We start from the raw sequence: 15,300 nt of genomic DNA on the forward strand, positions 1-15,300 counted from the left end.
GCTGTTTTGTGGATTTGGGCAGATGAACCACCCACTAATAGTAGGACTCTGCTCCTGTCCCTTGCTAATGGTAGGGGTTCACTGTACTAGTTTTTTTTGTGTGAGTAACTAACTAGCTCAAACTTCACATTTACCCTGTGAGTGACTTCTGACAAAAGTCCAATTGCTTCTGAAGATCTGGCAGGATCTCCCCCAACATTGGATCCCCGACACAGCACTCCACCACATTCGGGACGTCCCGCGCCCGCTGCATGATGTTGATCCACGTCGAGTCAATTTGCTGGAAGCGCTCCGCTTCCTACATGAAGGCAAAACGCAAAACGTTCATACTCGCATTCACACCTATGGACAATTTAGACATTGATCATTTTCAGATGATTACCTGAGGCAGATCTTTGGCGATGTCGCCCCCCACAAACACGGCCTCCAAGTAAATCCAAAGGTTTTGCACGATGACCCACTGCTCAATGACATCCGTTGACGTGGACAGCTTGGATACCCAATCCTGGATCTCAGCTTTGTAGAACGTGCAGTATCTGCAAATGGGCGGAATACTCTGCGTTTAAGAGGCGCAAGCCGTTTGTACATTTCGCCCGCGATGCCGCAATTTTGTCGCGTGAAGCCGTGAAAAGAAAAAAAAACAAAACCGTTGCCACTTGGCCATCTCCTCACCGGTTGCTGAGCAGCGAACCCAGCACCATCAGACTGTCCTCCAGAGAGGTGAGGATCTCCGTGGTGTCGCCGCCTCGCAGCATGAGCTCGCCCCTGTCTTTGAAGTCCATCAGCGTCAGGTTTTGGTCATGCCACACCGCCTTGACGCCGGACAACTTGGCCTCGATGTCCCTCTCTTTCACGGCGGATATGCAGATGTCCTGAAAGGCGCGACGAGTACAGCGTCGCAAATGAAGAGCGCGGGCCAGGCGACGAGAGACGAGACGGTCAACTTCTTACCTCGATGTCATCCTTGTACTTCAACAGTGGCGCCTCCATGATGTTGTCCAGGGTGCAGGTGGGCGACTCCACCTCAAAGTGGTGGCCGGTCAGGTTGGAGATTTGATCCCAGTGCCTGCGGATCATGGACTTGTTGGTCATCATCTCGAGCAGAGGACACAGCTCGTTGAAGTCATCGATGGTCTGCTTCAGGTCCATGAAAGCCTGCCACTCCTTCAGTCCCTTGGGGAGACGCCGGCACCTGCAAATGGACACTTGCGACAGTTACCGTGGACATTTTCCATGGCAATGACAGTGTTTTGACAGCTTTTCTAGTCGGTGGTGAGAAGTAACAAATGACAGGACTTTGTTCGTGTACTCGGGTCCATTTTTGAGGCATGCGTTTTACTCAGAGAAGCATTTGAAGTTGTTTTTCTTTGATAAAACCCCCGCAATGAGAACAAGAATAACCCGTCTGTATCACTTGAACGTCTGTCAGAAGTCGTTTTACTGGATTTCAATTGATGAACTTCTTTTGGGTTGCAGTAGACATTTTGAGTCAAACACTGCTTGTAGAATTGAGACAAGTAATACATTGGAGTTCCCTTAATTGCAAGACCGTGAACACATTTGGACTGCGTGTCGAATTCTTGACGCGCACTAAAATGAGAAACACAAGCGGAACCTGTTCTGAAAGTCCATAAGCTCGTTATTGATTTTCTCGATATCCACTTGTGTCCACAGGAGCTTGGAGTGACCGCTGATGGTCTTCATCACAGTGTCATACAGGCCGTAGAGCTTCTGAAGCAGGTCCAGTTCTTTCCTGGGGGGGGGGAGGGGAAATGCGTGTTTTAACATAGAGATCTTTTTTTTTTTTTTGAGGGCTTCAACTCTTGAGTCTTTGTACTTTTTATTTTGAAGGCACTCATAATCAGAGACAGGCAGACCGAGGAGCTGTTCGCCGGAGTTGTAGGTGGTGAAATTTCGCCACAGCTCAGAAAACCTGGCCTAGAATAGGACAAATACACACACACACACACGGTTAAAATAAATACCAATAACCAAATGGCAATAACGGCACGACAATTGAAAATAACAACACAAATAATTTGCACACTCAGAATCCAATTTTTGTGCCCAGCACGAGCACAAGTACCGTACCTGGAAGGTCTGGAGCCTGCGGCTGGCCTCTTTCGGTTCTATTCCTTCAACCATGGGCCCGTCCTGCGGCGCATTTAGAAATCCTTTTCAACATGCGTGGACGTCATCGATCCATATGCAGTACGGATGGATCGGCGACCGCGGCTTACCATATCGTAGTCGTCCATGAAAGTGCCGACATCTTTTTCAAAGACGCCGACGCGTTCCAGCAGGTCCTGCTTCAGGCTGGGCTGCATGCGGAAAAGCTGATCCTGAACGGACATCTGTAGGGGGGGGGGGGGGTTACGAGTACCGGAAAGAGGGAATTTTATAGGGCAAATTGGAAAAAAGAAAAAAAAATGCATCCGACTCACAGCTTTAGCCAGAAGCCTGGTGAAGAAACGGGCCAGTCCGTACACCTCTCCCGGTTCCTTCTCGGTCATTTCAGCTTCGTAAAGGATCAGCACTTCATAGGCATCCTAAATGGGGAAAACATGGCCTGTTGGATCCGGCGGAAAAAAAAAAAAAATAAGGAAAGCAAGGGTATTCGTACTTGAGTGGATAACAGCGTTATGTCGGTGTTAATTTCAGAATCCCGCAGGTTGGCCAGCGTCTTCATGGCGCAGCGAACGTCGTCCAGATTAGCAATCGGATGCGAGAGTTGCGTGAAGCTCCTGTGGGTCTGCAGGCTGATGTTGATGATGTTCTTCCGGCACTCTATGCGCAGGTACTTGCACAGGAGCCTCTTCCAGACCTTCGCCTCAACCCTGAGGGACTCCTTTAAGTGGTCTGATGAAGAAAAATGACATCTGCGCGTCGTTGTCATAGTTATCAATGGCACTCATCGGAATGCGTCTTCTCTTACTCGTCGACAGTTCAATCATCCCGACAACGATGACGTTCTGGATTTCCTCAATTTGGCTCTCATACACGACGTAGTGCTGCAATTTATCTTTGATCTCCATCAAGGTTGGCTTGCTGTCAATGAAGGCCTGTCAAAAGCGAGCGCGAGTGTCACTCAAAACTCACGACCCCCCCCCCCCCCGCTCCGATGTAGATTCCGATACCTTGATGACTCGCTCCTTGTCGTCGCTCCACAGCTCCTTGAACCTCTTGAAGCGATCCAGAACGGTGGCGGCGTTGTCCCTCTGCAACTTCAGGGCCGACTTCAAGGCGAAAATGACGGCTTTGATATCCTCGTGCTTATTAACGCGAACGTAGAAGTTCAATTTCTCCCGACCTGTGAGAAAGTTGAACATTGTGTCAACTGAACGAAGCCCCCCCCACTCCGTGGCGACTCACTCTCAGTAGACGAGCTGTCGTGTCTGTACTCCACCTCCCAGCACTGAATGCCCTTGCTGACCTCCAAGATAAATTCAATGATTTCATGTATGGCGTGATGAATCTGATCCACGGTGGGGACCATCACCTGCGGACAGCCACGAATCGCACGATATTTGCCGTCAACGTCGAGAACAAAGTTGCGTCCAATCCAACGCCTTGTGGTCGGCTTATTATTTTTTGCTGCGACTCGTAGCCCTTCGCATCAGTCACGAAAGCAGCAGCCTTCAGTTTAAAAACGGTTGGTGACCCCCGACCGAGATAAATAAGTAGCAGTTGAGGATTGCTACAGGTGGATTGCTCGCGTTTCCTGTGGGCGCGACTCACCACGTTGGGCGCGTTCAGATGCACTTCGGATTTCATCATGGGGACCCAGCCGGAGTCGGCCCTCTTCTGGAAAGAGCTGCGAGTGCCAACGTTATGGTGATCATCAACAACCCGCGTCGTGTCTCGAACAGCAATAGAAGACTTACTCGGAGCCACAGACTCGTCTCTCCAAGGTCTTCAGAGACAACTTGGTCATTTCCACCAGTGCATCTAAAATCCTCGTGCCGAAGGAGTCGTACTGCTTTGTGAAGTCCTGAAATGTTTTGGTTCCAGCTTTAATCCAACTATACGTACACTGTGTACATATGTGTGTGTTTTGACTGGTACTGGTAGTTTAATTCCTTATTTTGTGTCATGCACAAGGTAGCAAGCATCAGCAGGCAGACGCTCACAAATATGTTTAAAAAATATATTTCAAAGAGCATCCGAGCACATGACAGAAAGGGAGCCAAATAAAATGGCTTCCACTTCAGCAGAGACTCGAGTCTTTCGGATTCCAGGCGCGCTCGGGAAGTCGTACTCGGTAGCATCCCGCACAAATGAATTGAAAATTGAGCCCCAAGACGAGTTTCACTTTGCATCATGAAATTCGGAAGCGGAACCACAAAAAAAGGCCTCAAAAAGTCACGACCGAAGGACACGCTGCCATTTTGGTTTCCAACGGCCATGTTAGGGTGCCTCCCTGGACTCAATCGTCTCCTAATGTCAACGCTTGTGAGCACACAAACCTTTTCAAAGCGCGTTTGTTTGTACTTCTCTTGGCCGTCTGACGTCGCGTCGGAGGCCCGCTGGGTCTCCTTCGGCCCTACAAAGTCAAGTTAAAATGTGACATTAGAAATATACACTGCTAGGTCACAATATTAGGTAAGCCCGATTAATGTGGCCAAGGAGTGCCTATTCAATTTCACTGGACCGGATTGACTGCGCAATCATTCGGGGAAGAGGAACAAATATGCGACTACCACCACTGTGTCCGTCCGCGACCTTTTGGGTTTGCTTGCACTTGTAAATGGCATTGAACACTTTGCCCAACTCGTTCACTGCTTCCTTCACGTGATAGCACTTGTGTTCTAGTCTCTTGACAACCTTATGGCACCGATTCTATTTTTTAAAAAAACAAAAAACAAAAACAAGATGTGAAACTCTTTCACAAGAAACCTTAATGCAGCGACATTCGTTCAGGAAGGAGTTGCGACCGTGTTAACCTGAGTGAGCTTAACGAGTGGCTCGATTGCAGAGGCGTGATCTTCGGGCAGCTCGATGAGAACAGTCTCCGAGATCTCTACCAGGTAATCATCGATGTGAAACTTACAAATCTCTTGCACCTGGAAAGAGTTGAAACGTGATTTGAGGTCCCGGCACCCAAAATTGAAAACCAAACGCGGACTTGTAACACTCGGAAATCATCATTTCAATTGGAGGCGCAGTACATACCTTACTCAAGATCGTCTTGAGTTCAGACAAGGCGTTGTCAATATTTATAAAGTACTTGTCCAGAAGCAGCGATGACCACGTGACCATCACTGACCCATAGCGAAGCAAGGACTCCATCTTGTAGTTGGACACAAAAATACATGGTGACTCACGAGTAATTTCTATTCTATCTCTTCACACACTGTCGGGCAGTTCTGAGCCGATCGCATTTCATTGCATTGCACAAAAAGAGCCTACTTGGGTGGTCTTTGACGTCATCAGGTTGGTAAAGTCCGCCGGTATGTTGTCACAAGTCAGCTTGTAGTCCATCAAAACGGTCTACGTGAGGAAAGACCAGGACGGCCGTTAGGATTCTTTCCAATGCGCGGCAAATGATGGAAAACTTACGTGAAGACGATGATGATAGGTCTTCAAGCGGCCCTCCACCTTGAGGAAATGCAGTGCCTGCTTGGGAACATCCAGGCCCATCTTCACCAAACTGCTGGCCTCCTGAATGGCCTCACTGATCTTTGAATCAAAGTTGACCAAGTACTTGCCCGTTACAGTGCAGCGAATCAACAGAGTCGTATTCAAGGCTGTCGAGACACGAAACACACATCAACTAGAAAAAAACCCTGTCCGGTTTTCTGCGTGCTGCTACGTTTTTATTCCTCCAGTGTGTTGACTACCAAGCCCCTTCATTGAAATCAACAGGTGGCGGGAGTCTTTTATTAAAAACGATGGCCAGTCGCAAAGGGGCTTCGACCTCCCATTTGGTTCCCTTAAAAAAAAAAAAAATGGCGAGAGAACAAACCAAAATCCAACTTTGAGACTTCTGTCGTCCAAGCTTTGTGGTGGTCCGACTCGAAGCGTTGCAACATGGCCGTCGTCTGATTGTACATTTTGACCACAGTGCGCCCCTCGGGGGTGGTCAGGATGTCCGAGTTCTCCTGCAACGAGAAAATGAAATGACCTTATTTTGATGCAGGCGGGATTTCGCAATGCAAAGCTCTCGTATGGGAGCCGCTTCCATCTTACGCGTATGTACGATATGGGCTCGTGTATCTTCTTGTAGAGGTGCCGGGCCCAGCGAAGCCTCCCCGAGACGGGCGGCATGTTTCGACCCAAAGGCGGGTCTTCGTTTTGCTTCTCAAAGAGCTGTGACACAATTGATGAGCATACGATAGGAGCGTGACATCAACAGAGCAATACGTTCATTGGCTACATTACCTTTGACACCGCCTCCACTTCTGAGACGTAGAGCTGGAGAATAGTACCCAAGGCAGTGGGCATTTCCACCTTTAGACAGGGAATGTTTAATTTCTGAAATCTGCAACAACAAAACCAATAAACGTGAGAGAAAAAATAAAACGTACCGGTACTTTAAAAAATAGGATAATTCGAAAAAAAAAAACATTGTGGATGGTCTAGTTTGGACTCACCGCTGTATTACACCGAGCGCTTGCTGGGATGAGTCGAACTTGGCAAAGCTCGAGTTCATGAATCCCTTTAGCTGCTCCTGCAAATGGATGGAATGAAAGAAACGGTTTGTCACCGTGAAACTTTATATTTCAACAGGTAATATTTGACCATTCGAAAAGGGCCTCACAGTTGTAAAGAATCACTTTGTAAAAACACTCACATCTAGCGTACCTTGGCGTTTTCTGTACCAATGCTGCTAGCGTTAGCATTGTAGCAATTCGTAACTGTGATCGGGGACTCTCCCGTTTGGCCCGACACCCTCTAAAGGCTGTACCCGAAGTCAAGCCGCTGCTGTTTTGCTCTTGATGGCGCGTTAATAAAACCATTGTCTATGTTATATGTATTTCGGAACAAGATTTCATTTTGGTTTTCACCACAAAAAGACGAGAGGTACTTTGTGGACGGTTACCTCCAGGTTACCGATGTGAGTCATGAATGTCTCGTAGTCCGCTTCAAATGCCACCGTCCTCGACGCAAACACGTCCGCCTGCTTGTTCTTCAGGTCGGTCGAGACTTTGCGGAACTGACCGGCCAGAGTCTCGATGCCCTCAATGTTGGACTTTGCCAGACACTCGAACGTCTTGAACACCGACATTATTTTCGTGATCTGTAAAAGGGATACGTTCGCATTTGATCAATTATCTCTCAGTCTAACTGGAAAAAGTCTCAGGATCTCAGGGAAAAATATCGAATCATTTTCGATGACACTTTAGTGCTTTCTGTACTAAGGATGCTACTTGCTAGCATTCCAACTTTTAGCATGTTAGCATTTTATCAGCTTTTTTTTTAAAAATAGTATCTGACTGCAGCAGGGAAGTCCAAAGGGCCACGTACAGAAAAATCGACATGACGACGAAAGCTAAAACGTACATGTTCGAGGCGCTTGCAAAAGACCTCAAACTTGCGCAACACGTGCATCTCGGAGAACCCAAAGGGCCTCTGTCCTGGCATTTCCTTTGCTTTTTCCTGTGTTTTCTCCAAGCAAGACTCGTACTCCCGATACAAACCGAGGCACTCCTGTGAAACGATCAATTCAGAAATAAAAGTCAAATGCACACCGCATATCCGACTCAACAGAATTGGCCCGGTGGTCTCCCTTACCTGTATTTTCATCATAACATTTTGAACATCTTGGTCCCATATGGCCGCGCCGTTGTTGGAAATGTATCGCCTGCATGCTATGATCATCTGATTTGTAACCTAATTGCAGATCACATCAGATGAAAACGTCATCGCAATTGTACTCTCGGTCCTGTATGCGGTTTACGTTCATCGTGCGGCGTCCATTTGGATTGGCTCACTTTGATGAAGATGGCCGATATCTTTTGACTGGTATGATAGTAGCGTGACACCATGTGGATCATCTGAACTGCGTTAATGATGTTCTGCACGCTTTTCACAATGGTGGCCTGACAGGTACAAACGGATCGTTTTACACCTTTCCAAAAGCGAGCAAATGCCGAAAATAAATACGTACCGGGTCGCTCGTGTAGAGAGGCTGGCATACTTTCTCCAGTGCGTCCAGGAACTTGACATTATCCTTGGCCTCGTTGTAGTTGTCCGTCACCCTGGACTCCAGCATGGGCCACAACTAACCAAGACGGCAAACAAAATAACGCCATTAATTTGTTCTAAATTGCTCAATTCTTGTTGAGGATAAAGTAAGGACCGCCCTATTGTCTCGATCTGACGTCTTTTCAGAATGCAGACCGTTTTCCCTACCCGACCACGTGCTGTACATTGATCACCGTGGTGACCAACGGAGCATTCGTACCTTCAGTGATTTGGACCGGTTAAGTCTGAGCACGCTTATGACCGCCTTGCACTGTGCGCCGTTGATGTGACTGAGGATGGAGTGGAATTTCAAGAGCGCCTGCCTCCAGTAATCGAGCTCGCTCAGCGGCCCGTCCGTCACGAGACCTTGCTTCAGCGCTTGAGTCTCCAGCAGGACCTACTCGTTACAAACAAAGTGGACGACGGCGTTTTCTACACGGAGACCTTTTCTCCGTCTTTTTTGGACACCTACCTGGTCGATTTGCTTATACCACTGTATCAGGATCCCCTCCAGCTGTTTCACCAGGTCACCGTTTTCTGCTGCTAACGTCATATCTTGAAAGGATGCCAGTTTACTGAAGTCGACATTCTTGGCCTCTGCCAGTTTAACATTCTGATAGCTCATCTCGATCACTGGTGCGGAAAGGAGACAAATCAAACGGCATCAAATAATTACGGGTAGGTCTATTTTAATGATAGCGCCGGATGGCAACCTTACCATCTAAGCCCATCAAACTGTGCTTGAAGATGTGTTCAAGGTTTGGCTTAACCTTGGCCCCGAGCTTGGACTTGTCCATTTTTAGCAGTGCTTGGAAACTGGGCATCAGGTTGCTGAAGCTGTTCTTGATGGCTTTATAGAAGCCATCCCGGGCATCAAACATGGAAAAAAAGGTCTCCTGAAAAGCAGAAAGCGTGTCGAGAAATGATTTGCTGATACAACGCAACCGACTAGTCTGTGTTCATAGACGATGCTAACTGCCGAGTGCAGTCGTCTGCTTCTCCGTTATTTATTTTGGGGTAGTTGTCAATCGATTTCTAATTGATACATGCACGACGTTTTCCTCCATACAATGCTGCTGACAGCATTTTCTTTTGTTCACGTTCACACTCACTCACGTGTTGTCAACAGATTGTTTTATATTTCTTTGATTCTATCCCACCTGATGTATGTTGTCTGCAGTCACAGCAACATCCACTCGGACCCGAGTGAAAGTGCAATAGATGCCCGTAAGGCGCTTCTTTGACAAATTGGCGTGGACAAGTCGCAGTGCTTTCCGGGGCCCGGGAATTGCACGGCCACACTCTGAGGTTGAATTCTGAATTAATTCTAATAAAATGTCAATGAAAGAATGAGCTTCTTTACAGGAGGATACCTACCCAACCCAGGATGTTTTGCCTCTTGATACACAAAGGCAAGGGTAGAGCTTCCATTAATGGCAAAGAAATGATCAAAAGGATCCAACTACATGAAAAGACAGAGAAAAGACATCAACTTTTTTTTTTTTTAAACGTTATTTTTTCAATACTATTACAAGACAAACCAAGTTTTCTAAAAATCAAAAGAGTTCACGATAGCTCCAAGAGCACCCTAATTGTGCGCTCATTCACTTGAATGAATACGAAAACACTGAAGATTTCCATTGCGACAGAAGACATTGTGGTTCTCTCTGAACAATTCCAGAGTGCTCGATTGTCTCTGTCCTTTCGACAGTGGTGAACAAAGGACAATTTTGCCACACATGATGTCAAACTTCCTTTTTCCTCATCTTGAAAGAAATAAGAAAGGGCAGTGGTGCCGCGTGGTTTGTCGCCACACCTTTTAACTGGGTAAGATCAGTCGGATGTTTTATTGCTTGGAAAAAAACAAGACAAACCAAGAGAAAGCACCAGAAATGTTCCAGTGCTATTATTCTCCTTGTGTTGTGCATTGACAACTCTTTTCAGTGTGTTGCGTATCCTCACTGAAAAGTCCAGGATGAATTGTTCCACCGCTGACGGTGTCAAGCCCAGCCTGAGGGCCAGCATGTTGATCACATAGCGGTGTGTGGGGCCCAAGTGCTCCTTTCGCTCCTTCCGGTCATGCTTGTGATTTTTCTGAGGATCACAAACAGCATGTTAAATACATTGAAGTCATGGTAAAACGCGGAATAAACTTTATCGGTCAAATTTGCACTTTTCCGTACGTGATTTATCTCTTCTTGGGACTCCATTATTTAGAGATCTGCCAGAAATGAGACTTTGCTGGTCAGCGGCTCTCCAGATTCTGCCTAATCAAACAGGAATAGTAATAATTAGACACTCATCATTACTACACACGTGATATTCAAATGAAGACAAACCAAGACCCAACTGGTTCCTACTCAGGGCTGACACATTAGCACAGTAAAGTACTAGTTACAATTGAACTAATACAGGTCAAGAACACAACAGAGATTCATTTCATCAAAACCCGATACAATCCTTGACTTAACTTTAATAATAAAGCACCACAAAATAAAACGGCAGCAGTAAAACAGTGCTATAGTATACATACCTAATTTATCCAATTAAATTTTACACCAGCCCCCATCACATACCTTACAGCATTTTTACTGGCAGTTGGAGAAAATGTAACTTTTGCATTTAAATTGATGACATGTAATTGTGATAACCAGGACTAAGTTGCTTTCGCCTGACGCTAACTTTACGTATTTTCGCTTTTCTTTGCCGCCACCCCACCGCAATAAATAAATAAAAATGGCTTGTTCTTCAATTAGCGCAATAGTTTGAGTAACAGCTGACCGTGCAAAGAAATGAGGGGGAAAAACGAATTTTAATTGCTAAATTTGACCTTGAGTCTGGACGCTGGTCATACTTTGCTGTTGTTTGAGTGATTATGTGGCTTTTCCTACCTCATAAATCATACGTCACACTTGCGTCGCACTAAATTCGATACGTTTTCCCCTTTAATGGTATTGAGGTAATTCCATTACCGTTTTCTCGTTGTAGTAAGGTTGCGTTCATCAACACCCGGAAATTGAAAAGACTTGTCACCAGGTGAAATCGATTACTGTATACATTTGTCGGTGCCGGCGCTGAATGTAAAAGGTCAAGTGAAAGACCATAATAAAATATCTAGGGTCTTTTTGTCTGCACTTTATTTCACCTTTAATATTATCTGTATTCATTGTTCAGTCTCGTAGTTATTTTTGGAACGGGTCGAGCCTGGTAAACTCGGAGAGAGAGATTTCCTACTTTCCAAAATTTTTAAACGTAGCATTACGTTGGGCTGATGCCGTTGCACATGACAACAAAACGACGTCCATAATGTTCGTGTGATGTCGTTGCACATACTGTGTAATCATATAAACGTTGTAACAAGACACAATTTAACACGGATCGTAATAAACCATCACGATTGATCCATGTCGAAGCGGTGAAATGCGATCTCTATCGGTGAACTGACGTATAGCATGAGGCTTGGCACATACTGAGCTGATTTGGGATCAGTTCTAGAAGCAACTTACATTTCGTGGTCCACGCTGATTGGTCTAGCCGGGCCGTTTGCTCGTCCTATGGCGTTCGGACATCTGTTAGCTTGAGCGGCTTCTGGAAAGACACTCCGCTCCAGCGTTAGGTCTCTTCGAAAAGACCCCCGAGAAGGACGTCACGTCTGATCCGAAACGAGCAGAGATGGGCAAAATGCAACTTTTGGCATCTGTTACGGTGCTTTTAGTAGCATATTGCGTACAAGCCAAGGTGTACTTTCGGGAAGACTTCTTGGATGGAGGTGAGGTTGAAGCAAAATTGAAAGTCGATGTTCCGCTCTTAAGTCCAATGTAGAAATAGCACATAGGTCGTGTTTTACTCATATTCCACAGCGTTCCTCAAACCTGCGAAGGTTTTCAAAGGTTTTGCTACCGTGTTTGCTAACGAGGCGTCGCCTTTTAAGTGGGCGTACGGCATCCGACAGTATCTTTTCGTGCAAACTATTCGGTCATTCCCGATTACCATGTTGTGCTTGTTGTTAAGATGAATGGAGAAGTCGATGGGTGGACTCCAAACACAAGTCTGACTACGGCAAATGGAAACTGACGGCTGGCGACTTCTATGGAGACGCCGAGAAAGACAAAGGTGATCACCACGCTCCTGTCATGTGTTGATTCGACATCAAATATGTAACAGAGCTAAGCTGCTCTAGCGACTGTTGGCCGTGTGCCTGGTCTTTGAGTTGAACAAATAGAAAGCGAAACGGATTTTTCATCCACATTAGATAGCATTGGTCAGGAAGCTCGGTAGTTTACCCTTGCATCTGTCAAGTGTACCTGCTAGCTATTGGGGCTCATCTTCTGCAGAGCTTGCTGATGAGCTGACCATTTCAATCAGGTGTGTTAGAATCGGAAAACTTCTAAAACAAGCACGATGGCATGGCCCTTTCAAAATGGAATATTGCGTGTATCAATTGTCTTCTCCTTTTTTTTAGGTCTCCAAACAAGTCAGGATGCCAGATTTTACGCATCCTCGGCCCGCTTTGAGCCGTTCAGCAATGAAGGAAAGAGTCTGGTCATTCAGTTTACGGTCAAGCACGAACAGAAGATCGACTGTGGCGGCGGCTACGTCAAGGTCTTCCCCGCGGACTTGGATCAGACCGCCATGCACGGGGATTCCTCATACTACATCATGTTTGGTAAGTCACAGCCCCGCAAGCTCCAGCGATGAACGGAGGTGTGAAAATTGCAAGCTTTAGTGAATGTGTTTGCTTCAACTAGGCCCGGACATTTGTGGCTACAGCACCAAGAAGGTCCATGTCATTTTCAGTTACAAGGGCCAGAATCACCTTATCAAGAAGGAGATCAAGTGCATGGTAATTCATGAAAATATATTGAGCTGATGTGCTCCAAAGCCCTCAAACTTTGATTTTCTCATCAACGCACCCCCGCGCTCGCTGTGTTCCTGACAGGATGACGAACTTAGCCACCTGTACACGCTGATCCTTAATCCCGACCAAACTTACGAGGTGAAGATCGACAACAAGAAGGTGGAGTCCGGCAGCCTGGAGGAGGACTGGGACTTCCTGCCCCCAAAGAAGATCAAGGACCCCGAAGCCAAGAAGCCCGAGGACTGGGATGACCGCGCCAAGATCGACGACCCCGATGACACCAAGCCCGAGGTAGGAAAGAAACATTTTAGCATTGGCTGTCATATAAATGCGAAAATAAGTCGGCGCGTCTGCAAAGTATAGCTAATTTGGATGACGCGTGTCTAAACTACCAAGAAATGCCCAAATTAACTTTGATTTTGGAAATATGTGAACTTTTGAGGACTGGGATAAGCCTGAAAACATCCCTGACCCCGATGCCAAAAAGCCAGACGACTGGGACGAAGACATGGATGGAGAGTGGGAGCCTCCAATGATCCCCAACCCAGAATACAAGGTAGCTGAAGTACAAACTGTTTTGTTTTTCTTAGTACCAAGATGCTACAAGATGGCCCTAGAGCAACAAACGTAACGTCAATACATTTGTGTACAGCCTATCTTGCATTTGGGTTTTGATATTCAATGGCGGATCTTGGCCCAGGTTTGCGGCCAAGTCCCCTGGCAGAGAAACGGGATCGTGTGAATTTTACTCGCTGTTCTATCGCAATCCAGAACGGCCTGCTCAGACATATTTTGGGAAATGGGCAGCTCTTAAAAGATGTACTTGGTTGTATTTTTCGTCATTTCATTGGTGGGCAGGCACTCCACATTCTATATTCATATTAGCGCCAATATAAGACTTCCTGATGCTTGAGCATAACTCTAAATACCCCTTTCGGTTGCAGGGAGACTGGAAACCCAAGCAAATGGACAATCCCAACTACAAAGGAACCTGGGTCCATCCTGAGATTGACAATCCCGAATACAGCCCTGATTCAACCATCTACAAGTTTGACAACATCGGTGTGATTGGTCTCGACCTTTGGCAGGTAGGAAATGTGCTTGTACTGCTTAATGATCACATGGATGCCAAGCCGAAGGTCAATTTTGCGCTCAGGTCAAATCCGGCACCATCTTTGACAACTTTCTCATCGCCGATGACGCGAAGGAAGCGGAGGACATCGGAAACGAGACGTGGGGTGCCACAAAGGTATGAGTCGTATTGTCATGGAAATTGAAATTCCACGTTACTCAGCCAAAGTATGTTTTGCATTCATCCGCAGGAACCCGAGCGTAAAATGAAACAGGAACAAGATGACCTGAAACGCAAGGAAGAGGAGGAAAAAAACAAAGACCAAGACACACACACGGAGGAGGATGAGGATGAAGATGAGGGCGAGGAGGATAATGAGGATGAGGAGGATGATGATGAGGAGGAGGAAGAGGAAGAGGATGACGCAAAGCCCAAAGATGAGCTTTGAGGAGCTCTGCTTTGCAGAAAGAGAAAACTGTACATTCCAGGGATCTTGTGGCTGCTGTGCATCCTCACTCTAAAAAAAAAAAGAAAATGTCAACAAAGGAGGATAAACTGCACTTTGCCACTCTGTCAACATAGCGTCTCCATTCAATGACTGGACGCACCATTGCAGTCACAGTTTGTCTTGACTTTCCATCATTTTCGATGAAAGACATAATTATTTCCCGTCTTTTACTCATTCTATTTGGTTTGGGGCGAATGGTAAACGTGCCGCATTTGTAGCAAGTCATTCATATTTAAGTGGTAACGTCTTTTGCTGTGCACAATTCAATTCACCCCAAATAATCAAGGATGCTTTTGTAATGTTTCCCATTCACCCGCTGACATTTCAAATGGGAATGGCCCCATGATGATGCCTTCAAAATGATGTAAACACTGTCAATGTTTTAATCCGATTGTGATCGAAGTCGTCTGGAAAAGCAACCTGTCAATCCCTTGCCTGATGTGACTAAAGCGAGGCATTGCTTATTTCTGTTGGTCGAAATAAAAGACGATACCAAAGTTCTTATTAAATGTTGAGAATTGATTTTTGTATGTGTGGCTTAGATACAATTTGTCTACCTTCAGAGTCATGGAATATTAGGTGCTGGTTTTATCCTAGTGAACAATCCCTGGTTGGGTGTTTAGTATTCAGTGCTTTCAACCCTGGGCATGCTTGAACCACCGTGACAAACGAGTC

At 46.2% G+C, this 15,300-nt stretch overlaps 2 protein-coding genes across 2 annotated transcripts in view; one reads left to right on the plus strand and one right to left on the minus strand.

Annotated features, from left to right (window-relative positions):
• LOC127615965 (dynein axonemal heavy chain 8-like) overlaps positions 1-11,015 on the minus strand; it is a 31,203-nt gene extending 20,188 nt beyond the window's left edge. The window contains exons 1-38 of the mRNA XM_052087329.1: positions 10,764-11,015; positions 10,371-10,454; positions 10,150-10,281; positions 9,565-9,649; positions 9,348-9,490; positions 8,906-9,083; positions 8,660-8,820; positions 8,408-8,584; positions 8,111-8,224; positions 7,935-8,042; positions 7,735-7,833; positions 7,504-7,650; positions 7,043-7,240; positions 6,594-6,670; positions 6,382-6,481; positions 6,190-6,309; positions 5,966-6,101; positions 5,560-5,747; positions 5,410-5,490; positions 5,173-5,289; positions 4,944-5,063; positions 4,701-4,839; positions 4,467-4,543; positions 3,885-3,991; positions 3,739-3,814; positions 3,373-3,499; positions 3,138-3,310; positions 2,936-3,062; positions 2,624-2,859; positions 2,445-2,549; positions 2,241-2,354; positions 2,092-2,154; positions 1,838-1,938; positions 1,616-1,753; positions 952-1,192; positions 673-872; positions 383-536; positions 135-298 (exon numbers count right to left, since the gene is read on the minus strand). Of these exons, the coding sequence (XP_051943289.1) occupies positions 135-298; positions 383-536; positions 673-872; positions 952-1,192; positions 1,616-1,753; positions 1,838-1,938; positions 2,092-2,154; positions 2,241-2,354; positions 2,445-2,549; positions 2,624-2,859; positions 2,936-3,062; positions 3,138-3,310; positions 3,373-3,499; positions 3,739-3,814; positions 3,885-3,991; positions 4,467-4,543; positions 4,701-4,839; positions 4,944-5,063; positions 5,173-5,289; positions 5,410-5,490; positions 5,560-5,747; positions 5,966-6,101; positions 6,190-6,309; positions 6,382-6,481; positions 6,594-6,670; positions 7,043-7,240; positions 7,504-7,650; positions 7,735-7,833; positions 7,935-8,042; positions 8,111-8,224; positions 8,408-8,584; positions 8,660-8,820; positions 8,906-9,083; positions 9,348-9,490; positions 9,565-9,649; positions 10,150-10,281; positions 10,371-10,397 (4,850 nt within the window). The 5' untranslated portion in view covers positions 10,398-10,454; positions 10,764-11,015. The remainder of the gene's footprint in view (positions 1-134; positions 299-382; positions 537-672; positions 873-951; positions 1,193-1,615; positions 1,754-1,837; positions 1,939-2,091; positions 2,155-2,240; positions 2,355-2,444; positions 2,550-2,623; positions 2,860-2,935; positions 3,063-3,137; positions 3,311-3,372; positions 3,500-3,738; positions 3,815-3,884; positions 3,992-4,466; positions 4,544-4,700; positions 4,840-4,943; positions 5,064-5,172; positions 5,290-5,409; positions 5,491-5,559; positions 5,748-5,965; positions 6,102-6,189; positions 6,310-6,381; positions 6,482-6,593; positions 6,671-7,042; positions 7,241-7,503; positions 7,651-7,734; positions 7,834-7,934; positions 8,043-8,110; positions 8,225-8,407; positions 8,585-8,659; positions 8,821-8,905; positions 9,084-9,347; positions 9,491-9,564; positions 9,650-10,149; positions 10,282-10,370; positions 10,455-10,763) is intronic.
• A 732-nt stretch (positions 11,016-11,747) lies between these two features.
• calr3b (calreticulin 3b) lies at positions 11,748-15,134 on the plus strand. Its single transcript, XM_052046149.1, has 9 exons — positions 11,748-11,956; positions 12,199-12,300; positions 12,650-12,853; positions 12,936-13,030; positions 13,127-13,336; positions 13,488-13,601; positions 13,990-14,133; positions 14,202-14,294; positions 14,368-15,134. The coding sequence occupies exons 1-9, from the start codon at positions 11,860-11,862 to the stop codon at positions 14,563-14,565; spliced, it is 1,257 nt and encodes a 418-aa protein (XP_051902109.1). The 5' UTR covers positions 11,748-11,859; the 3' UTR covers positions 14,566-15,134.
• The last annotated feature ends 166 nt before the right edge of the window (positions 15,135-15,300 follow it).

Source organism: Hippocampus zosterae, chromosome 15 (genome assembly GCF_025434085.1).
Source record: "Hippocampus zosterae strain Florida chromosome 15, ASM2543408v3, whole genome shotgun sequence".
NCBI classification, from domain to species: Eukaryota; Metazoa; Chordata; class Actinopteri; order Syngnathiformes; family Syngnathidae; genus Hippocampus; species Hippocampus zosterae.